At 38.2% G+C, this 25,923-nt stretch overlaps 2 protein-coding genes across 11 annotated transcripts in view; one reads left to right on the top strand and one right to left on the bottom strand.

Annotated features, from left to right (window-relative positions):
• Positions 1–25,923, bottom strand: part of NT5DC1 (5'-nucleotidase domain containing 1) — a 241,575-nt gene that overhangs the window by 203,288 nt on the left and 12,364 nt on the right. For all 10 annotated transcript variants that reach the window (XR_006279925.1, XR_006279928.1, XR_006279926.1 and 7 more), the window contains exon 6: positions 23,207–23,288. Coding sequence is in view for 5 of the 10 variants with exons in the window: in XM_038394164.2 (XP_038250092.1) it covers positions 23,207–23,288 (82 nt within the window). In the remaining 5 variants the exon portion in view is untranslated. The remainder of the gene's footprint in view (positions 1–23,206; positions 23,289–25,923) is intronic.
• On the top strand, positions 21–15,052 carry COL10A1 (collagen type X alpha 1 chain). The gene is given in 5 exon segments (XM_038394160.2): positions 21–51; positions 54–151; positions 6,311–6,317; positions 12,251–13,723; positions 13,726–15,052. Coding segments are annotated over 5 exon segments (2,028 nt in total). The 3' UTR covers positions 14,145–15,052.

Raw genomic sequence — 25,923 nt, 5'->3', positions numbered from 1 at the left:
TGCAGAACAGATTGGTGAATATGCAGGTACAAATATCCTTTCTGCTGCTGCTTCTCTGAACATTGTCCATGGTGGTGATGGGTTTTTTTCTGAACGATACCAAAAACAAGCCAGCATGAAGGGGCCACATTTCTTACCATTTAACGTAAAAGTCAAGGTAAGATAAATATATTGTTAAAAATATTATAAGCAGTTATATCCTAAATGTGTTCATTACAGTACAGCTAATCTCTCTTGCTGTTTTATTGGTGTTCAACTGTCAGTAATAACTGTTTAGTTTTATAAATGGCTATACAATATTGACCAAGATTATCACTGCAGACAGAAATGGGACAGGTTCTGACAGTAATGTCTAGAGAGAGAGAAGATGCTACTCTCTTGGTAGAGAAGAAGAGGGAAACTCCCATTTTATAGTACAACTAAATAAGAAGAGACATGCAAGCAGCAGTGATTTTGAATTTTGCCATTACCATTTAGAATACTCTTGAAGCATATATTTATATATAAAGACTTGCTCAGTGCCTTATCAGTGCTCTTTACCTGGGAATGACTTTCAAAAAAAGCAATCAAACTGGACATAATCATAAAAAATAACTGGGGATTACGTTAATAAATCAGCTGGCTGTAATATTCAGTCAAAAATGTAGGTGTCCAATCATATTCTACTGTTACATTAGTTTCCTTACTTAAAATTCAACGATGGTAAAAGCTAGCAATGTTGAATATTAATCTAGTATATATGGACCAAATTTAGTTCTCTTTCCACATTTGTAAGCATAGAGTAACTTCACTGAACTAATCTGAATTGCAGTGATGGACATGAGATAAGAAAATAACCCTATAACATAACTGCTAGAGAATAATACACCTTTATTAAAACAGACTAATTTAAAACACCTGAAATATAATTGGTTTTACAAATATGCTTCTGAAACATGCTTAATTATAGTTGCTCTATAAAAATATTTCTTTTGAACAAGTCATACATTTCTGAACTCATTTCATACACACTGAGAGCATTATTATAAGTATGTATTTTCCTCTCTTCCTGTCTCCTGTATATAAAGTGTGTGATTATAGATAATATATATTAAAATCACTATAGGTTTTATGGTATATGAAAGCCCTCTTTTTAAAGTGTCTGTTAGTACCGAACGCTTGTTTCAATTTAAACAATCAAAATAACTTTGAGTCCATCTCTAGCAGGCAGAACTAATCTATTAATGCTCTCCAAATCGTTGACAAATTTCACATCAGATAACTAGGTATAGAGTATAACTGGTTCTATAAATCTTAATTTCTGAAAAAATGAAATTATGAGTGCACTGCACTGAACACCATTAATATATCTGGTGTGTGCTACTACAGGTGTGTGTTTATATAAAACAGCAAGTTCAGTCAATGCAGCTGGGAGCCATGCACATAGATCCATTACTTTTTAAATCATGTCAAAACGTTTTGTATCCTCGCTGCATACACGACATACAAATAGTTTTGAAGAATAAGACTAAATGAGCATGATAATTAAAAAACACAATGGAGCATTAAAATTCATAAATCAAGTTTATAATTGATTCTACATATTACCTACTGTATTTTCTGCTCAGTGAATATTTTGCTAAAAATTAACTGATGAATAAAAGAGTAGCGTTCTTGTATCAACAGGACCATTTAGGACCCAGTCCGATCAGTACCGTCAACTCAAATCCTATTATCCTCAATGTGCAATGAAATACTGAACACCTCCTGTCAAAGCATTTAGTACCTGTCTGGATCTTCAGTTCTGCAGTCAGAAAATGCCCAAAAAGACAGAAGTGCCCATTCTTTTCTTTCCTACAGTACCAAAGGTTTCATTCAGAATAGTTTTTAATCTTTGTTATAGCTCACCTACATGTAGCTGTATACTTGTGCAGGAACGTGGCAGTTGCAAATAAGAGTCGTTTTGAGATAAGGAAAGCAATCTTGATCATAAATCATTCCTCCTATCAGTAAAAAAGTTGTCTTATAGTCTGTGTCTTCGCTTGAGTATTGACTGGTGTCCTGTCTGCTACCTCTGTCTGAGCATTGACTTGTTTTTGGTTTTGTTTTTTCCAAGTGGCTTACACATTTTATTTTTAAAAATTCATTTTAAAAATAATTTAAATGTAAAACACACCAAGCTGTTTGCCCTGTGACCAAAAAAAATGTTGCTCATGACTTAAATTTTTGTAATAAATAGACATACAGCTGAATGATTTAACTTTCACTAACAGACACACCCACTCTGCTATGTTTACAGTCCAGATTTTCACTGACTTGTCATTGGGTTTCTCTAGAATTTACTTACCAAATAATAATGCCCCTCAAGAAAATGAAATACACAGTCTGTCATTCAATTTGCTGTTTGTTTCGTGAACGGTGTCTTGCTAGTTACCCTCGTGGGAAGGTCTTACTTCACAGAACCTGAGATACACTTACGTTTTAACTTATCCCAGTAGCTGTCCAGTAGCAGAAACTCTCAATTCTGTGATCTTTATAGTCTCCTCCCTGTAAAAGCAAGACAAGACCACCTTCTTCAATTCCTCAAGTGCAGGGCACTCATTCGAACAGATTTGTCATGATGAGCACAAAGAGAGCTGCCTCTGTAACCCATGGGGTAGGGAGAGTCCCAGGGCAGAAGGGGGTGGAACAAGGGATCGGCTGCCATGGCATCTTCCCCTACTCACTTTTTTGTATGAAAATATTACAGATTTTTGTATGAAAATACTGCTTGATACGGGATTTTAGGCAGCCCTTTGGAATGTATTCCCCATTTTCCCTACTTGCAAACATGAATTATTCCTGTCCTCTTTTCTCATCGCTATGCAGACAGTCAACCTCAGGATTTTGAGCAGAGTCAGAGACGTGGTTCTTTCTGAAACACTCCAATTTTACCTATTAATTTACATAAAGAAACAATGGGAGAAGGTAGGGAGTGGAAAAGAAGGAGGCAAATGTTTAGGTCCCTCTCAACTTCTAGGAGACAGAAGTCAAACCTAGATAATTCTTCCTTCCCACCTATCACTCTGTTAATCTTAATTTATATTTCCCAGTCTTTTTTTTTTTTTAAAGCCACAGCTCTAGCTTTCCTTCACTGGATCCAAAGGTCAGTGAAATCTGTTAACAAGGGGCATGTGTAAACCCCAGTCTGCTCATTGGTGACAACTATTTTCTCCATAATTTTATTGTAGTAGTTGATTCTAATAATGATGGGCAGGATTCTGAAAAAGAACTCTGTTGTCGCTATAACTCTGGTCCCACTGAAGTCAATGGAAGTTTTACCATACATTTCAATAGGAGCAGAGTTGGGCAATATTAGAAATTCTTTTCCAAATCCCACTCATAACAAATTCCCAGGTAGAGAACATAATTTTCTCCTCTTTTGCATGTGGTTAGCATTATCGTTTGCTAAATATATTATGATACTATTTGTAGCACTTTGGTTCACAGCTTTGAAGTCTGCAAAATGCCTGGCTGAGGACAACCACACAAACTAATTCTTAAAAAAAAAAAAAAAAAAAAAATCTCAGTCTTGCTGGTTGTGCTTTCTCCTCGCACTGAACTTGGTATGTAAACAAGATCTGGCTAGAGTCAGAGTACATAGACCACTTTGTGTGTCAAAAATACATGCTAAGACTTTTTTTATTTGAGCGGCCAACCAACACTTCAGTTATCCCGATTAAAGCTATTGCTTCCAGTAATCTTGTCACCTGCCCTGTTCTACCATGATTTAATATACTTTCCCTATACAAAACAGAAGGACTGGGATTTTGAACAGACATATTAACTTGGAAATCAGATTTAAGAAGAGGTCCTGACCTGGCAATGTTACATGTTCTAACTCCAAATGCAAAGAGATGGGTAACACATAACATCCTAACAAGCATAAATGAGTGCACACACTGCTTCCTTCTAGGTTCTTAGTGGGTAGGATTTTCTCTACCCTTCTAAACATCTGGTGTAAAAAAATATCAACCTTCTCAGGTCCACAAATATGCCTCCTTTAACTATTGCATTGCCATTTGCAGCTACATTCTGTGAGGGGTTAACTGGGCTTAAATTCTCAGAGTATTTCCCGGAGGCACAGGGCTTCAACCCTGCGGGACGTGCCAGAGCTTCCACGGGTTTGAAAATATTCACCAGGGCTATGCTCCCGACAGCACTGGTTAAATTTAAGCCCTGGGTGATAGCATTCCATTGGCAAGTCTATACAAGAGCCAAATGTTGCCATCAGCCAGTGCGCTGAGCATCACTGGAAATGTATTTTGGTCACCATTCAAAAAGTCAACAATTGCCAACAGATGCCCTACAGTTATCCCAGTTTTCCCCCATACTATACTTGGAGTAGGAGAAGTGAGATACTTGAATGATATCTGCTGGCAAAATGCTGATTTTTTTTTAAAACACTTTGTGCTTAAGGCAACAAATCCCTTGTCTTTCCCTAGAGGATGCACTTAACCAATTTTTAGATACATGTGTCTACCATTCCTAAGGATTTGTACAGAACTTATGGGGGGAGGGATAGCTCAGTGGTTTGCGCATTTGCCTGCTAAACCCAGGGTTGTGAGTTCAATTCTTTCTGGGGCCATTTAGGAATCTGGGGCAAAAATTGGGGATTGGTCCTGCTTTGAGCAGGGGTTTGGACTAGATGACCTCCTGAGGTCCCTTCCAACCCTGATATTCTATGATACTGACCTGAATTTGTTACTGGGAATGGCAGTGCTCCCAAGTAAACTATCATCTAACATGGCCCTCTAGAGGAGTGGGTGGTGGAAAAATCATATGTTCTGATTCACATCAGCAAACCAAGTAACATTCCACTAAGGGATGTGGAGAGCCTGCTCTGAGTGTTAAATGAAGACAAGGTCTATTTCATCTAACTTATACAAATAAAGGAGAATTAGAACAGAACGAAAGTGATTTCACGGTATGAAAGTATAGCCACAGTGAACTGAGTATTGACCCTTTATGGGAATTAAATTCACTTGGCTCGGCTCTTAAGATAGAGTATACATTTCACCTGGTGGGCCTGCACTGAGCTTCCTTGAATTACAGAGTCATTTGGAGAGCAGACTTGGCCAGAGTCACATAGTCCACGCTGCCAAACTGCCCTCTTTATATACCTTATTTACTCTTTTGGGATTCTACTGCATTTAAAAGTAGAATTCATGCAGTTAGAAGGGAGGTTTTCTTCTAATTTTTTCCCCCTGTGGTTGCACAACAATAATTTGAACACAATATATATCACTTTAAGAAAGTTTCAATTATTTGTATTAAGGCTTTGTTTGAAATTATTTTAACTGCAACAGCAATATTTTAAACTGTGTATGTTGCTGTGCCTCAGGTATTCTGCTTTGGCACTCTAGGTAACTGCATAAAACTCCCATACTAACAACAGTTCATATTTTATTCTTTGGCCTCAGTTTTTCACTCATCTGGTTATGAATAGTTTGCATAATTCTAAAGGGTCCCGATCACTGGCAGATTAGCTACTAGTCCAACAGGGCCCATGCCCAGGGGCCCGAGCCAATTGGGGGGGCCCCGAAAAAATGGGCACTCCGAGCACCCTGACAGGAGCACCGTGCCCTGACCCTGCTCCCCGGCAGGAGTGCCAGGTGGGTAGGAGAAACCCGTGCACCCTGACCAAGTTCCCCAGCAGGGGCGACTGAAGGCAGAAGGGGGTGGGGATGGGCCCTCACTTGCTCTGCCCCACAATCCCTTAATCTGCCTCTGGTCCTGATGCAACTACTGTGCAAACTGTGTGCCAAATTCCGTGCAACAAATTCTGTGCACCAGAAGGCCACTGTTAGAAGCTGCAGTCACAGCAAGGTTTGTACACTGAACATATGAAAGGAAGACAGCAGGATATACGAGTTTGAAAGTATGGATGGAAAGGAGAAAAGAACAGCAGCCTGGGCGTCCCTTGCAGTTATATTCCCTACAGAGAGGTGAGACACCAAAGTAAAACTGAAAGAATCTGAAGTTCCAAATTAAGCTTCTGATGCTCAACCTCACTCCGCTTACTTGTTTAGAGAATTTAAGATGCACTCTAGCTGACAGTTTGTTATACTTTAGAACAAAGAAATCTGAAATGGCTAAAATTATAGAATCTCCAAACCAAAAGTAATATAAAAATATTAACTTAAAGTAGCAATGAGTATTAGATCCTCACATTTCTATGGTTACTTTAAAAAAAAAAAAAACACACCTCTCGTAGGTTTTAATTAATTTACTATTCATGAAGGGTGACAGATCGACAGCCTTATTCACAGGACACATAGAGCACGGGCAGCAGCAGGGTGTGCTTCCCCCTTTCTGTCTTACCAATGTGCCCTAAATGTTAATCTTGAAGGATCATCTTTGTAGGTGAAAAGATAATTCACTCTCCATATCCCCTCTGCTGAGGCTATTGCTTCACAAGGCAAGTGTGTTTTCAATGTGGATATGTCCACTAGAAGCTAGGCCGTAACCACAAATAGATCATAGAGGCCATTAGTGAGGAGTCTGACCTGAGTTGGTACAGATGACCTATAACTGACAGGCACTGTGTCTCTCTTCCAAATTCTCAAGCCACTCATATATTTTAAGATTTTTTAAAAAAAGAAGATAGAACCAACCAATTGAGACTGTGATACAAGCAGGCTTGGAAAATATCTTATTGCTCAATAGCACAAGAAATACTTTTGGGATAATTAAAAATTTTTCGCCAGGTGGACTACCACAGTTTTCAGAGCAGTCTAAAAGACTAAACTTTACATTATATTTGTCTTGCATGCTCTTTCTGAACGCAGGATTTAATTACTGTAACGGAACTCATGGGTGACATACTTGTGATGTATCAAATTCACGTTAACTAAGTCAGTATGTTGCATCCACTGGTCCCATCTGTGTTTAAGCCATGATTAAAAGAATCTGTAAATGTTTAAAAAATAACCACGTACATAACTTACATGGAAGTTATTTCTTATTCTTGTATGGCTTAAGTCTTCCTGGTTTTTCCATGCCATGTAGTTCTTCTTAGAACTGCTTCTTCAGTTATCACTTGATTATGTTCCAAAACACAAAGCTACCACTGTCTCCTACTGGATATCATAGTTCAGTAGTAAGCAATCCCAAGAGCAGCAGCAGCATGCTAGAACTGCACTGGGCAATTAAAATATACACTCCACTTTGCTGACACAGTGACAGGTTCCAAGTACCTCATCCCAGTGGAGACCAACACTTGTGTCAGTTTATAATATTTTTGCTGCATGCAGTAATGAGATTGCTTTCTATTTGTAGGATTTAAAACATTAGCCTTATTTTAATTAAGTTAATAGATGATGAGGTGGTAACATGGGCAAACTAACATGATCTTTTCAGGACTACACTGTAATTATGTAGAAGCAGAAATTGTACTTTTACATTTGACAGCAAAAAACTATTTTCCAGGCAGCACATGAAGCCAAAGCCCAGTGAATACCAAAAACACCGTACACAGACCAGATTTTTCTTCTCCCTACATGTCTCTTACAAATAAGTATAGCCATATATTTTTAGAGAAGAAAAACTGAACTATTTATCTGTACTTTCTGGTTAAGAGTGTGTTATGCAGATGTCTAGAGGTTCAAAATAATTAATAGGTGGATGGGAAGGAAGCCTTGCTCAAACTCAAATTGGGAAATGAAAAAAAAAACAAAACAAAAACTAATCTACCACTAATTAGGAGTCACATTTAAACATCAAGCACCCATCAAAACAGTTACGCTAGAGGTATACAACATTCAGTGATGCAAGCGATCCATATTACAACATGACCTCAAAGGACTAGTTATTCTAGCCTGATTGGAGAAGGATAGAATAGAAGGGCAACAGTTTGTCAAGATATGAAACAATCTGTGTAAAGAGCCAACAACAATTAAATTTCTGGCCTTAGCCACAAGAGAAGGGGTGAAAGAAAATAGGCAAAAGCCTGTTGTGTACTCTTAAAATAACATCATTAGGAATAGTAAAGAGAGTCTGAGAACAATTCTTGAGAGCTGCTAAGCAGCTCCAGAAAGTTGCTGATAACCTTTTCTTACCCTTTTCTTAGTCCACAATTACAGCTATGCAGATGCATGTTATATGAATGAGAACTGGTCATAAAGTTGCTGATGTCACTCCTGATTACATTATAGATGTACAGGTGGGTAACATCAGCAAAGAAGCATCAACAGCCAATCAGAATTCAGCTGTAAAGTTATATGTAAATGTTACAAGAGCTTGGCAGGCTATAGCTATGTGACTTTCATTTACGTCAATGGAAGTTGCTGGCAAAATTCTTGAAAAAAAAAAAGTGTACCCCTTAGCTGTAATATAACTAGGGTAACCATCTGGCTATTCATTCACTAGCAATATCCTTTTATGTATTGTTCTGTCAATAGGATACATACTTTACCATCTATATTTTTTAAGATGCGCCAGTTGTGCACTGGAATGAAGGATTTTATTTTAAAACTAAGCAGCGCTGAACGCCTTCACTCCACATTACTAAATAAGAGAAAACATTTATATACAAACTAGCATAAAATATCTTCTAAACAGTATAGTGCTTTCCCCTCCTATTCCTATTCTTGGCACATAAAATTCTAAACTACATATTAATTTCTCTAGTCTTTCTAGTCTGACACTGAATACTCTTTATCCCGGACAAACTTATAATGTGTGTCACTTGTGCAGCAGTTTATTCTAGAAGGCTGCAGTACTACAGCATCACACACATTCCAGGTAAAGTTTTCACACAGACATACCTCAGAGGCTGAAATTTAAGACGCATTTGGTTTATAGCTATTGAGCAACCACCATTGTCGAACAAAAAATATTTTGATTCACAGCGGAACTCAGACTTCTTTCCATCCATCACTTCAAACATGCACCATCCAGCAGCATCTTCCAAATCAAATGTTAACGTTCTCACCTAAGTGACAGGTCCTTTCTGCTCCGCTCAGTGGACTTTAGTATTCTGCTTGCAACCTTCTTCAACTATTCCTAACAACTTTTGCCATAAAGCAGTATTCTGTACCTACAGATCCATCAGCTGAAGAGTATGGCATATTCATGCAAACTGTGGGATTCACATTGTAGTATCCTCTGACATTTATATTATTTCTAGTGCTATAGATATTCCACAAAAATCAGCATCCAAAGTCCCATAGGATTCTTCAATTTCCCAAACAGCACCTTGGGAAGTCAACACTTAAGCACACAACTCTTTATTTCTATATTTATACCTGACACAAGGTGGAGTGACTCCATCTGCTGCTTTATTCTTATAAACCAAACCATTTTCTGTAGAAAAGCATAATGCTAAGGAACTAAAATAAAGAAAAGCAATGCTACATTATGCAGGACAGTACAGTGAAATTAACCTTTGCAGTGTTGTTGTAGCTGTGTTGGTCTAGGATAGTAGAGAGACAAGGTGTTTGAAGGCCAGAAGAGGGGATTCAGGAAAGATTTCTTTCAGGATGTGGTCTCCATCAAGTACATGTTGTAACTGTTTAATAATACCCTATATGGGTTCCAGTGTGGGGTGGCAAGTCACAACTACGGGTATACGATCTGAGGGTTTTCCCCCTTCAAAACAACTCCCCAACATGCTCATCATCAGAAGCAAGCTCCCCACAGACCAGGGCACACCAACTCAAACCAGCACTAGACCCTGCCAGAGCAACAAATAAAAAACCTGGACACATCTCCACTGCTACAATGATCAATCCCCTGCCCCACATACGTTTCAAGACCCATGGGTTCTACGCATGCCTATCACAACATGTGATGTACCCCACCCGGTGCACTAAATTCCCCCATAACAACTATGTGGCAAAAATGAGACAATCATTATGCTCTCGGATGAACTTACATAGAAAAATGATAAAAGAAAAAAACCTGTATCACATCACTACAGGCAAAAACACTTCTCACAAAACAGTCACTCCCTATCTGACCTCTCAGCCCTCATCCTCAAAGGAAACCAGCTCAACACCTTCAAAACACAAGCTTTGGAGCTTAAATTCATAACTTTGCTGGACACTAAAAAAATCCTGATTTTAATAAAGACACTGGATTTATGGCTATTACAACAATTTGTAACCCACTCACCTCCCTTTTTTGTCCTATGACTGCAGAGGTGTTAATGGCCTCCTCCCTTGAATGGTCTGTTGGAATATTTGTTAACTACTTATATTAAACAATCTGTGACAGGTTGGGTATGTCCACACTGCAATTAAACACCCATGGCTGGCCCAGGTCAAGGGGCTATAAAACTGTCAGCCACTAGTGTTGAATTACAGTGTACATACTCTTAGAGTCCCTTTCCCAGATCTAAAGAAAAGCTCTGTGTAGCTTGAAAGCTCGTCTTCTCACCAACAGAAGTGGGTCCAATAAAAGATATTAACTCACCCAATTGTCTCTCTAGTGAAATTAATGGCTATAATTTGCCCAACTGTGTATAAAGTGAAAGTGACCACTACAAATAAATGATGTTATCTAGAGACATGCTACGTGATTTAGTTACTAAGAAACAAAACCATGATTCAGCCTTGCAGGCGAGGAGGGAAAGGCTGAAATCTTAAGAGTTGTAGTTTTAGTAAAATAATTGATATGACAGCTGTTCAGGCATTAGGAAGCTTCTTTAATTTTGCACATTTTCAAATATGCAATTGAGTAGACACCACTAACAAACTGAATTCATTGATCATGGTATCATGACGTAGTTCTACAAATTTCAAATCAATGAGCTTTGACATTAAAGTACTGTAGACTGTTTTGGGAAAAGATTATCTATTGTTTTAATGAAATCAAGAACTGTGTAGAAATAAGATCATTACTTATGCCTTATCTGAGGTTGACTTATGCAAGAGAACTTAAATTAAATTTTGAATAAGAATTGCCCACAGATAAGACAGTGGTTTTATTAAAATATATATTTTCAATATTGTAAAAATCAAAAAAGATTCTCCCCTACTATTCCTACCTGATTTTGTTAATTGGAAACTATCAAAATCTTTAAAGAAAGGGAATATTTTTTCATAGGATATGAAAATCCTTGCAAAGAGCAAACTCAGCCTTCATATGTGATTTATAACTTCTCTTTAACACTGTTGGTTCCATTCATTCCACCACGAAATTGTTTTCTGTACAGCATACAGACTCAGCCAACAGTGACAGGTTTCAGAGAGGTAGCCGTGTTAGTCTGTATCAGCAAAAACAACGAGGAGTCCTTGTGGTACCTTAGAGACTAACAAATTTATTTGGGCATAAGCTTTCGTGGGCTAAAACCCACTTCATCAGATGCAGGGAGTGAAAAATACAGTAGGCAGGTATAAATATTACAGCACATAAAAAGATTGGAGTTGCCTTACCAAGTGGGAGGTCAGTGCTAACAGAGTAACAATGTCTGTTTAAGATAGGTCTCATTCAGTATGTTTTAGCAACACAGAAATTACCAAAAAAACCACGTCTCTTAGCTAGAAATCAGGGCTCATGGTACACACAAGTTTAATCTGTGCTGTTAAACGCCCAGGCCACACACTGAATCCAAATTGCTCAATATATGTATAGAGCAAACCTGACGTATTCAGATTCTGCAGAATTTAAGCTTTCATTTAAAAAATGAATGAATGAATATATTCTTACTCCATACAGCTGGGGAGATAAACTTCCAAATATAAACCACTGTGGAAGTCTTTCTGAATCTGCAAATAGATAGGCTGAAACAAAGTCAGTAGGGAACTCCCGTGTGCCTTCTTCCCATTCATCTCATTGCAGTGTTAGCTGTCCTGCCAAATGAGGGAGCCCTCCAGTGGGGGAAGGAATGATATATTAACTATTTCAGTGCTGATCATTATAGTAGACAATTGGTGGAAGAGGGAAAAGGGAATGTTAGGTAAATATTTATCTAGACTCTATACTACTGTGCCTTACGTATTTTATGCTTCTTTTATAAATGCGTCAACTGAAGCACAGAGACTTTAAGTGACTTGCCCAAGTTCACACCAAATGATTGGTTCTGCAGGGGACAGAACCCAGCAGTCTTATCCCCAGTTCTCGGCTCTAACCACTAGAACTTGCAGTAATTTAAAGACCCTGATCTTTGTAGATGTTATACTAATTAGTATTTTCATTTTTATTTTGTTTCATCTTTAAGCGTCAGCCAAAATGCTGACAAGCTATGAACCCTCTACCATTGCACTAATGACTGTATTGTGTGTCTTAGGTTTACAGAGAAGGGGAGAACAAGGACCTCCTGGTCTGCCAGGTCCTGCTGGTCCAAGAGGACAACCAGGCCCAGCAGGGCCACCAGGCTATGGAAGTCCAGGTCCTCAAGGTCCACCTGGCCCCCCAGGTCCACCCGGATTTTCTGCTGTTGGAAAGCCAGGCTTACCAGGTATACCAGGAAAACCAGGGGAGAGAGGATTAAATGGTGAAAAAGGAAATATTGGACCTTCTGGTCTCCCAGGATCAAGAGGGCCACAGGGGCCTCCTGGAATTCCTGGTCCTGCTGGAATCTCTGTTGCTGGCAAGACAGGAGAACAAGGGCCACCAGGAGCACAAGGGCCACGGGGTGTCCCTGGAGAAAAGGGAGAGACAGGTATTCCTGGTATAAACGGACTAAAGGGAGAAAATGGATATGGAGTTCCAGGTCGCCCAGGTGACAGAGGGCTCCCAGGTCCCCAGGGCCCCCCAGGTTCCCCTGGACTTGCTGGGATAGGGAAGCCTGGTGAAAATGGGTTTCCAGGTCAGCCAGGTGTGAAAGGTGATCGGGGTTTACCAGGTGCACCAGGACCAGCAGGCATCCCAGGTTCCCAAGGTCTTCCTGGGGAACCTGGAGCAGCAGGAATTGGAAAGCCTGGAGCAAATGGGCCCCCAGGATTGCCAGGGATTCCTGGAGCAAAAGGACTACCTGGACCCACAGGCATGCCTGGATCCCCAGGTCTTCCAGGGTTTGGAAAGCCAGGTTTGCCAGGGATGAAAGGACATAGAGGACCTGAAGGCCTTCCTGGTGTTCCAGGAATCAAAGGAGATGAAGGCCCAGCTGGAGTTCCAGGAGAATCAGGGCCATCTGGACCACCTGGAAATATGGGTCCTCAAGGACTTAGAGGAATACCAGGTGAAAATGGCCTACCTGGGCCTAAAGGTGAAGCAGGACCTGCAGGCCTTGCAGGATACCCAGGAGCTAAAGGTGACAGAGGACTACCAGGATTAGAGGGAAAACCAGGATACCCAGGGGAGCAGGGTCTTGCTGGTCCTAAAGGACCTCCAGGTTTACCAGGCCCGAAAGGGGACAATGGTCATGCAGGGCCACCTGGCCTACCTGGTCCAATGGGTGTACCAGGACTTAAAGGAGGACCAGGATTTAATGGTGAGCCAGGCCCAAGAGGACCTTCTGGAATACCTGGTATAAGAGGTCCAATTGGACCACCAGGCATTCCAGGTTTTCCAGGCACTAAAGGGGAGCCAGGGGCACCAGGATTACCAGGTCCAGCTGGCATTGCTACAAAAGGCTTAAATGGACCCATGGGGCCACCTGGGCTCCCAGGCCCAAGAGGCAACAATGGAGGGCCTGGATTACCAGGCCCTCCGGGTCCACCTGGTCCTCCTGGTCAAGCAATACTCCCACAGATGCCAGACGGTTATATAAAAGCCGGAGAGAGTCAAGGCCTCACAGGAATGCCTCTTATGAAAGCAGGAGTAACCAAGGTCTAACTGGAATTCCAGTATCAGCTTTCTCTGCCATTCTCTCCAAAGCCTACCCTGGGGCCACTTTGCCCATCAAATTTGATAAAATCTTGTACAACCGACAGCAACATTATGACCCCAGAACAGGAATCTTTACATGCAGGATCCCAGGACTTTACTATTTTTCTTACCATGTACATGTAAAAGGAACAAATGTTTGGGTCGCACTCTACAAAAATGGCTCACCAATCATGTACACCTATGATGAGTACAAGAAAGGATACCTTGACCAAGCTTCTGGAAGTGCTGTCATTGATCTCATGGAAAACGATCAAGTCTGGTTGCAGTTGCCCAGTGCAGAATCTAATGGCTTGTATTCCTCTGATTACGTTCACTCCTCTTTCTCAGGATTCTTGTTTGCTCATATGTGATAGTATCCCACCTTAGCCGTACCAATATTGTCTCTTTCAGACAATTTTAATTGGACTATGATGTGACACATATGACTGGACATACAAATTATTTGCAACAAAGAGGAAGTGAGGATGATAGGGTAGGGGAGTTTGTTTCAAAATTAAGATTCAGAGTAACTTTGTGTGTTTCTGGAAGCCTGTCAGAGATTTATTTGCAAAAATTTTGTAGTAAGGGCAAGTCAGCTGTCCTGCTGAATACAACATTAAACATTATGGTAATACATGATGCAGCTCTTCTCCATTTTACAATTTCTTAATTAGTATTTCTAAGTTGATTTTATATTTTAAATGTACTCTTAAGCCTTCAAAAAGTAATCATTCCAGATTACTACATATTTAACTCACTGAAAGAAAGACATTATTTTAAATTAATCAGTCACAGAAGTTTAGTGTGTTCATAGCAATGTTCAAGAGATTGCTTTTAGAAAAAGAGAACACTAATTTACTTTGTTATAACAACAATAGACATGTTTATGAAGTTTCATCAACTTAAAAAAATATGTTTCCAAAGATTTTAAGCATAACAAAGGATTTTATATTTTACTAGGTACCGATTTCGCTGGAGGGATCTCTTAAAACTAGTTCATCAAATAGAAGTAAAAAAAGAGAAACTCATTTTTTCAGCTATCTGCAAGAAAAGGGTGTTGTCCCTTTAAGGGCTCTCTTCAACATGGGGGTGAAGGGAAAAGGTTATAGGGATGGACAGAAAGGACAGGAACGCTTTGGAAGCAAGTTTTTTTGTATTATAGTAATTAAATTAAAATGTCTATTTTAGATAAGGGTCGTCTTTTGAAGGATTTATTTAAAAAAAACTATACATCTGAAAAGCCAAGCATTTAAGGTTAAAGATGAATACTCAGATTGTGCATCTAAAAATCTATGCAATGATTTTTTAGAAATGTGGTTTTATAATCTGCAGCAACACACTAATGCAATATTTTGAAAACAAATTTTAAACTAAGGTGCTGTAGACTAACTAATGTTCTGAGTAAATGTTACAACTGTTTTTGTGAGTAAATTCAGAAACTGGCAGTATAGATCTACAACAAAACACAAATATTGATGTATATACTGATATACTCCAAATTTAAAATAGCTTTATCACCTACAATCATTAGAGGCAGTCTCTTAACCACACTGTTTTTCATGCACAGTAAGTTATTTCTTTAAAAAGCATATATCTTTATTAGTTCCCAATTAGTGAAATTGGGAATGTGCATTATTCAATAACATATCTGATAAATTCCTGGCAGAGCTAATTAAATCAGCCAACAGATCACTGTCGGATTTACTGTTCACACATATATTTAATGTTTCATTAATTTGTTGGATATAGCATTCTTCTAACATATAGTACTCAGCACTAATGTTAGTGGTACATAGATAAGCAAATCTAAGTTATATACTATATAATATAGTTATATATTAACTAAGTTAATGTTTTTCCATTGTATTTTTTTTTTGTCAAATGTACAAAATAGCAATGTTATAGTGTAATCAGACTTTTGTTCATATAAGATTTCTCTGTCCATGCATGGCTCTCAAAGAAGAGTATGCATCAGAGAGGCTTGTCAAATAAACCTGAAAAACTGATTTTATTGTTTATTTTAAGCAAAAAGTTGCTTTTACACAGATGCTTTGTCAGTGTTACCCTTACTAAAAGATAAAAATCTAAGTTTTACCATTTTTTTGATTATGTTATTTCTTTATGAAACCAAAGTCAATGACTGTATTAATTTGAAACCAACATCATTTTTTTTTCTTTTCTAAACACTTCTATTTTGTTTTCCAAATTTGATAAAACTTTGGTATTAATAAAAAAAGTGAAGCTCATCTTTAAATTGGTCTATTATTTAGTCAATATGTATTATTTTAGAAACTATAATAAATTATTATGCAACAGCTTTGCAAAATTCTAGTCATTCCTTTGCCTACAGTGAACAATGCTTTCTGGGGGAGTCAAATAAGATTTATGCTACAGAGGCCAAGTAGATTTACTGAGTGGGTTGGTAAATTTTCATGATAGTTTTGCAAGGCTGACTGGCAACATAATAGGCACTAAACACAATATCCAAACACCACATAAATTCTCCTTCCTCTTGAGCCAAACTGAAAATTCTAGGCACATTGGCCTTTTTATTATCAGCCTGGTCATTTCTCCTCATATCCAATATAATTCATGAACAGATTCCAGTAAGGATCACTAATTTATTGTACAACAAATTATTTTAATATGCAATCATCTTGTGATAGATCATTAATCTGTTTGACTGCCCAAAACATCTTTCCAGCATTTCAGGATGATATACTTTGCTGCCAATATATTCAATTTATTTGGCACTTCCATTTGGAAAGTACTAACAGCCACAGGGTAGTTGATGTAGGAAACCTTCCATTGGCAAGTACAACAGATCTTCTGATAATGTTTTCACAATTACTTTATACTGAAGACAATCCAAAAACATGCTAAATTTGCCAACATGTACCGAGCATCAGACAGATTGATGCCCCACAAATCTTTATTAGTTACAATACCTTTTTTTTTTTTTTAAAGCAGGAGGGAGAAGGGTATTAACTAATACTACTGAGAGTACATTTTATGAAATCTTAATCTGCATCAATGTTAGAACAGACATCCCTAAGAGACGATAACTTGTTACCCACTTACCTCTTCATTCATCTAATGAACATAAACACTTAGTCTTGCTTTATAGGAGTTTAGACAAATAGTACAACAAAACAGTGACTTATTAATGAACTTTCATATTGTTATATCAGAGACTATCTAGCCATGAGTATAATCAGATTTTAAATAACCTCAAAAAACTTTGATGGCTAGAGAGGATTTTGGTGGTAAATTTGGATTTCAGTCATTCATTTTTAATTTTGCAAGTCCAGGCAGCAAACCAAGCTGCTTTTAGTTTTGGATTCACAATCTACGTTTACAGAAAGCAGTGACAGACCCCAATTCTTCTTAGGCAGGTACTACAAAGGTTATTGGACTTCCAAGAAACACCAGACATAGGAATGCAATTAATGGAAAAAAATGTCAAATCAGAAGTGAATTAAATGCAGCCAGAGAAAAATATAAGGAAAAAATCAGAACAAAAAGTCAGATGCTGAGCTCAGAATGAAGATTCATTTTCTTTTAAAACATTTTCATCATTTTTTAAAAACAAACAATCAACCATATTTTAAAAATACTCTATAAACAAAACAAATAATTTACTCCTACTCACAGAGGAAGAAAATATATTTAATTAAAACAACAGTGTAAAGTACCAGAAGTCTAGTCCTCTTTTGCCAGTACAAATTCTATAATGGCCATTAGGTGAGCAGGAAAAGAAAGTTTCAGAAAGTTTTCTGGTTTCAAATAATCTTCCTTCCTGAATTTAATATTTAGTATACATACAAAATGACAGTTGATTAAGAATTACTATCAATTTCACTATAATACAAAATAGATAGGAAAATCTGAAGTTATTTCAGCTTTTGAGTATGTTGGCATTTCGGTTCAATAACCATGACCTGTAGTATTTCTTAAAAGGTTTAAAAAGACAATCAAGAATGAAAAAATTAGAAGTGTGTCCTTTAAACATGAGATCCTGAAACTATGGTCCATAGAGTGCTTACTGGTAATACTTGGAAAATTGGTGCATACTCTGCTTATCTCCAATGGAACTACATGAACAGACAGCTAAAAATATTCTACATACATTCATAATATCAATTGTCTATATGCCCAATTGCTTTCGTTACTGCAGAAACATAAAGAGACTGCAAATGTGAGAGGCAGCGTCTTGGAAGGATGATTGGGAAGGAAATCAGTCCTCAAAGCACTCTCTGAATTAAACTGTGGTCCACATTAGGGCTGGTGGAAAGTTTTCCTTCAAAATCAGGTTTTCAGTTAAACAAAATTGTTCACAAAATGTCTGCTTCCCACAGAAAATTTACTTTTTCCACTCAAAAAACCAAAAACTGAACTGCAGTAATTGCGGCTACAATGCCCTATGGGATTTCTAGTACAGTTGTCTTCTGTCCTCATTCTCCTCTGTGAGCTGATTTCCCTTCAGACTACATCTCCTATGATACACAATGGTCAGGGATTCCTGCAATACATCTCCTCCTTTTCTAAAAGCAGGGGCATGGTGCAGCAAGGCAGATTGTAGTCCTATTGGAAGAGGACGGGATATGAGGCACCCAAACTACAACTCCCATGAGACACTGGAATAGCATTTTAGAACTGAAATATTTTGGATTTTGGCCAAAATAAAAATAAAAATTTACCATGAAAAATGTAGACAAAAGTGATTTTTTTTTCATTTTTCTGTGGAAGAAAACCCATTTTTCAACCATTGTTAGTCCATACTGTGTAAATGTTCACAAATTCCTGCTGTAAGCTTTAGAAAGCATAATTTTAAAATAAAATGTGCTTTAACTTTTTAATTTTGCTCACTTCTACAATATAAGAATATTAAAATGAAATCTCACATAAATTAATCTGAAGGACACTGAACTCGCAAAATGGCCAGAAATACTTTAAACTAGTCATGAGTTTGTAACAATGATTCTTACAAAACACACTATTAAATATATTCTATGAAGTAATTTTAAAAGGGATTCTTTCAGATACTGCTGGCAAACTATCAAAAACTTACCATTTTGCAAATGATACAAAAAGGAGACAGAAAAACTCAATCAGTTTACACAAAAAGGGCCTACTGATATGGATCAACTATATTAAAATCATACTTGGTAATAAAACAGAAAATGTGGAACCAAAAATTAATGAACCAAAATTGGTTGTGTCAGATATAAGGCCTAGTTTGTGAACAAAATAATGAGGTGGGCTTTTCCAACCACCCTTCCCTGTGGGGGTCCTTAAAAAACAAACACACACCTTTTTTTGTGACAGGTGGGGAACAGGGAAGAACAGACGAAGACAACTGGAACGTCACCATCATGGCTGCCGCCCTTACCACCTCCTGGGACCCCGGACCTTCTTCATTCTAATCCTAAGGGATGTCCTGACCAAACTGGGCCATAAAAGGATCCAGATGACATTACCCCACCATACACCTGATCAGCTCCAGCTAAATCCCAGACATCACCTGAGATTAAACAAGATCGGACTTTAACAGCAGCAGCAGCAACATTTCCAGCTCATTTCAACTAACCTCTTCTCTTCTAACCAAAAAAAACCCCAACAACAGCTACTACCATCTTTGATACCATCTAAGAGACTGTCAAACCGGGGGGGGGGGGGCGGGGGGGGGGGGGGGGGGGGAAGAGGTGCCTGCTATAGGGAGAGGGAACAAGAAATTTTGTTAAAACAAAAGCTTTACTTAATACTTTACATTTCAAATGCTTTAACAGTTTTTTCCTTCTTCTCTATAATCTTTAATAAAAGGTTAAAAATATTTTAATGGTGTGTTTGCCATGGTACTAAGCAGCTAAGGTCCCTGTATACCAACCCCTGGACCTTGTTTAACACTACTTAATGCTAAACAGTGACTGGGTTGTGTTAACACCTTAGACCCTTCCATAGAATCATAGAAGGATTAGAGTTGGAAGAGCCCTCAGGAGGTCCATCCTCTGCTCAAAGCAGGACCAACCCCAACTAAATTATCCCAGCCAGGGCTTTGTCAGCCTGAAATCAAACTTCTAAGGAAGGAGATTCCACCACCTGCCTAGGTAACGCATTCCAGTGTTTCACCACCCTCCTAATTGAAAAGTTTTTCCTAATATCCAACCTAAACCTCCCACACTGCAACTTGAGACCACTGCTCCTTGTTCCGTCATCTGCCACCACTGAGAACAGTCTAGCTCCATCCCCTTTAAAACCCCCCTTCAGGCAGTTGAAGGCTGCTATCAAATCCCCCCTCACACTTCTCTTCTGCAGACTAAATAACCCCAGTTCCCTCAGTCTCTCCTCATGTGCCCCAGCCTCCTAATCATTTTTGTTGCCCTCCGCTGGACTCTTTCCAATTTGTCCACATCCTTTCTGTAGCGGGGGCCTCAAAACTGGACACGATACTCCAGATGTGGCCTCAGCACTGCCGAATAGAGGGGAATAATCACTTCCCAAGATCTGCTGGCAATGCTCCTACTAATGTAGCCCAAAATGATTCTTACAAAACACACTATTAACACACTATTAGCCTTCTTGGCAGCAAGGGCACACTATTGACTCATATCCAGCTTCTCATCCACTGTAATCCCCAGGTTCTTTTCTGCAGAACTGCCACTTAGCCAGTCGGTCCCCAGCCTGTAGCAGTGCCTGAGATTCCTTCATCCTAAATGCAGGACTCTGCACTTGTCCTTGTTGAACCTCAAATTTCTTTTGGCCCAATCCTCCAATTTGTCTAGGTCACTCTGGACCCTATCCCTACCTTCCAGAGGATCTACCTCTCCCCTCAGCTTAGTGTCATCGGCAAATTTGCTGAGGGTGCAATCCATTCCTCATCCAGATCATTAATGAAGATGTTGAACAAAACTGGCCCCAGGACCGACCCCTGGACCTCTGCTTGATACTGGCTGCCAACTAGACATGAGCCGCTGATCAGTACCCATTGAGCCTAACAATCTAGCCAGCTTTCTATCCACCTTATAGTCCATTCATCTAATCCATACTTTTTTAAGACCGTATCAAAAGCTTTGCTAAAGTTTGATATATCACATCCACCGCTTTCCCCATATCCACAGAGCCAGTTATCTCATCATAGAAGACAATCAGGTTGGTCAGGCATGACTTGCCCTTGGTGAATCCATGTTGACTGTTCCTGATCACCTTCCTCTCCTCCAAGTGCTTCAGAATGAATTCCTTGAGGACCTTACATTTATTTCATTTAAATTAATACACCAGTCCTCCTTGGACTGTTGTAAAAGAGAAGTATTTGTGTACTAAAATAAACACTAGCCACTGATAGGATTATGAAGGATCAAGCTTTCAGACACAAATTATGTACATTCATCTGGTTTGTACACAGACCCCCCCTACTTTCATATACAAATAGATATTTGCACACGCAAACATGTAACTTGCAGGCACAATTTTGGAGATCAAGTCGGAAATTTGGCCTTATGTGTGCAGCTCAATGCTATCTAGAGAAGTTTTACAGCACAAATATGTACATAATCAATATCCTTTAGAAGCAAAGCCTTGTTCAATACAAGGATCTTAATGCAAATTCCACAAAAGAAACGACAGATAATGAAAAGTGTATTTTTCTCCTATGGTTAGCAAGCTCATTCATTGCAGAAAATAATGTATTTGAATGAAGATTTCCTTGATTTCCTAAAGATTCTCACAAATTTCCAATATCACACCTTGCACCCAATGGAAAATAGAAGATAGATGATATAGAAAGGTATGTTTATGAACATTTGGTCATTATTTGTGAAATACATTCTGGTATCATGTATTGGGGGTTGGACTAGATGAGGGGGTTGGACTAGATGACCTTCTGGGGTCCCTTCCAACCCTGATATTCTATGATTCTATGATCATCCACTTGCAACACTAAATAGTTGTTTTACTTAGAACCTCTTTACCACAAACAATTTTGCTGATTTCTTTTTAAAAAAGATATTTTAAAAACTTGTGAGAATAGTTTAAAATAAAGTACATCTCTAATAAACCCCTACATGGTCTGACAAACACTAAGCCACATCTCTACCCAGCAAATACTGAACATAAAATTATCAACAACGAAGCAAAACTATTATATTTTCAATGTATAATTTATATGTATTTAATGTATAATTTAATTTTATGCAATCCTTAAAAAAGTTATATTAAACCAAAATATTTTCAGTTAAATGTATGTACCCATTCAAGAGACTCAAGAAATCTATTCTTAGCAGATATAGTCACACACATTAATAGAAAGTCAGTAGAAAAAGTTATCTACCTCATTTCACAAATCAAACAGTCTATACTATGGAACCACATACCTTGCAATTCCAATAAATATGAACCATGGTGTTATAGTGTTTGTAATTAATAATAAAAACATCATCTGAACCTCTTATTTAAAAAAAGATCACAGAATAATATTTCAGAGAAACAGCATCACCGTACAAGTAATTCTAGGCAAAATTAGAGGGGTAGGAATGTTCAGTATTCAATCAATGACACAACTTGATTTGCTAAATACTCCCATAATATTTTGTCTTTTTTTTTTTTGTCTTGCTAAAAATAATAGTTAATGCAGGATCATATTTGTACACAATGAGCATGCATAAATTACAGTATTTCATTCTACCTTTCACCCCTACTTCTCCAATCTTGAGAAAGAGTTAATCGTTTTCTTCTTCTAAGTCATAGTAATTCAGTAAGGTAGCACCCCAAAAGTGTTATGAAATCCATCAAAATGCTTAAACTGAAGGCAGGTAGAGTGTCCAAAGTTACACTGATATGGTTAACATGCATAGAATACATTTTTTATTCTAATGACGACCAATTTGAGTAACAAAGCAAATGCAGAAGTTTCTGCTTCAGTAAATATATAAATAGGCTTGGACAGATTAGATTTTTAATTGGTAAATGTCAGGAAACATTTCCCATACAAACACAAACCTATAAAAAAATATTTCCATTGATGAAAATCAAATGTATAGATAGACAAAGTAAGTAAAATGCTGCTTAAGAATTTAGAGACTGGTTAAGAATATTTACTTTGTATATTTTTGCATGTGATGTTGACAATTGGTGATGCAATGGTTATAAAGTTTTATCTTTAACTCAACATCTACTGTCATTAAATAATTATCGTCTGATTCCCCATAATTTCCTGCAACTATGAAAATTTAAACAGATATGAATAAAAATGCTTAAAACCCACAATTTTGCACAACTATGAAAATTTAGATCCATCAAAATTTAAAAAAAAAAAAATCTTAAAAATAAACAGATATTATCTTGTGAAATTATTAACAAAAATAAACATTGATTTCTGCCAAGCCTATATATATTTTCAGACAACTGTAGTAAGCATGTCTTGAATTAACTTGCCTACCTTTAAAAGCTGAGGTTTTATAGTTATGCTGTATAGCAGCAATCACATCCTTCCAAAAGTCGTATTTTGTCTGTCTGTCATGCTGTAAGAGTAATAATAAATAAACAAACAAACAAACACACACACACCCGTGAGCATGTCAGGTATCAATTTTTACATGAGCAAATAAAGTGAACGTCATTAATAAATAACGATTATTTGAAAGGCAAGTGTTATGGCCTGGGACTCAAGAGATCAGGGTTCAGCAGCTGGCTCTGCCACAGACTGTGTGCCATCTTAGACAAGTCACTCAGGTCCAGATTTTTAAAGGTATTTTAGGCATTGCTCAGCTCAGCATTGCCACACCTTTCTGATTTAACTGTGGTCTGAACTACAGATCTATATCGGTAAAACTACATCGCTCAGGGGGGGTGAAAAATCCACACCCCTGAGCAACATAGTTACACTGACCTAGGACCCCGATGTAGACAGCGCTATGTCAGTGGGAGCTGACACAGCTACCCCCTCTTGGGGAGGTGGATTAAGTAAGCCAACAGGAGAGCTCTCCCCCATCGGTTTACAGCATCTTCTTTAAAGTGCTACATCAGTGCAGCTGCACCCATTCAGCATTTTAAGTGTAGGCTTGCCTTCAAGAGCCTGAGTCATATTTTCAAACATGACTTAGGCACTTAGGAGTCAGTGAAAGTCAATAAAACTTAGGTTCCTAAGTCTGTTAAGCATTGCAATGCTGAGCAGTGCAATGACTAAATACCTTTAAAAATCTGGGCCTTAATCTCTCAAGGCATCTGTTCCTAGTCTGTCACCAGAGTGACACAAGGATATTGGGAGGAAAAAAAAATTAAATGTTTGGCTTTGTCTACACTAGCACTTATCTCAGTAAAACTTTTGTCATTCAGGGGTGTGAAAAAAACCACTCCCGACTGACAGAAGTTTCACTGACAGAAGCACCAATGTGGACAGCACTATGTCGGTGGGAGATGCTCTCCTCCAACACAGCTACCACTGCTCATTGGGGGTGGTTTAATTATGCCAGCAGGAGAGCTCTCTCCCACCAGCATAGAGTGGTTACACGGGAGACTTTACAGTGGAGCAGCTGCAGCAGTACAGCTGTGCCGCTGTAAGGTCAGAGGTGTAGACACAGACTTTGTGCAGTGCTCAGAAACATTATGGTGAAGAGGGCCATATAAGTACTTAGAACAACAACCGCAGATAATATATTGGATTACTGATATATGAAATTCAGTTCCTGAAGATGTAGATTTTGTTTTTAAACTGGTAGGTTGATATTATTTACCTACATAGTCATTTTATGGCATTTTTAAAGTATTTATGGTGCCTACATTCTGCCCTTAAAACTGGCAAAAAACAACTACTAGGACTTAGTGTTATTGCCAATAACTCCTCCCCAATGCCAGATAAAATATTAAGCCAAAAGCCAGTTTAGCAGAAATGCTTTACGTCACACTTGGAAGCCTGTTAAACCCTGGCTCTGGCAAAAAGACTGAGGAAAGCATTTCTACAGACAGGAACCCTTCATAAAAAACACATATTCTCATCATTCCTAGAAGGATCTATCTAGGAACTGACAGCAGAAGTGTCTCTGCTGATCTCAATTGCCATGTTCGGATATATGGAGAGAAGCAGTGTCCCAGATACCTGAATCCCAGAACAGTACAGATTGTAATTAGTCCCTTGAAATACACCCAAAAGTCAAACAAGCAATCAGTACACACCCACAGAGTAAAGGTGTTCCCATGCTCATAATGACCAGTCACAGAAGTAAACGGCAGTAGTATGCAGGCAATATAGTCTGAAATAGTTTTATTTCTTTAAGGTAGCCAATAAAGCTTAATGTTTGAGATGCAATGTTGCTGTATTATAAAAATGAATTGTTGTAGCAGTGTTGGAACCTCTCAACACCCTTGTTAGCATGGCTTTTGGTGTAATGGTTAACATGATTTCATGGGACTGCCTTTGAGATCTTTACCCGTTACCCCAAATTTGTATTCAGATAGGAATAAAGACCCATTCATTAATGCTACAGGGCTGTATAGAGCTACAAAAATTAATATTGTGGTTGTTAATACTAACTTAATGTCTACTACTCCAAACATGGATTTGCATTAGGGCCCTATATATGATCTGCTTCTAGGTCTTGGAGGATGGAGGATTTTATTTTCTTTCTTTCTTTTTTTTTTTTTTTTTTTTTTTTTTGCTTTTATAGCTATCAGGGTATCCTTCATGCAACACTTCCAGGTCATATACCAGCAGCTGAGCAGTGCTGCTGTAGAGTGCTCATTATCTTACACTGGCTTTGTATTCCAGAGATTGGAAAGTTTCAGCGCTGTGGTTTTTGAACTTGAATTTTATTGACTTTTTCAGCAAGTTGACCCAATAATGATATAGAATATGAAAACATGATCCAGTAGCCACGTAACATAATTTCAAATTCTAAATAATCACCACCAATTCAATTATACATAGCAGGTTCCCTGGAATACAGTGAACAGATACAGTGAGAGGAAGAATGATCCAGTAGTTAGGGCACTAGACTGGGACTTGCAAAATCTGGGTTCAATTACCTCGTCTGCCACAGCTTGCCTGTGTAACCTAGGGCAAGTCATTTATTCTCTGTGCTTCAATACTTCCCTACTTAACAGGGATGTTGTGAGGGTAAATACATCAAAGATTGTAAGGCACTCAGATACTATGATAGA

The sequence above is a fragment of the Dermochelys coriacea genome, chromosome 3, assembly GCF_009764565.3.
Source record: "Dermochelys coriacea isolate rDerCor1 chromosome 3, rDerCor1.pri.v4, whole genome shotgun sequence".
NCBI classification, from domain to species: Eukaryota; Metazoa; Chordata; order Testudines; family Dermochelyidae; genus Dermochelys; species Dermochelys coriacea.
This window is presented reverse-complemented; position numbering and strand designations above follow the sequence as displayed.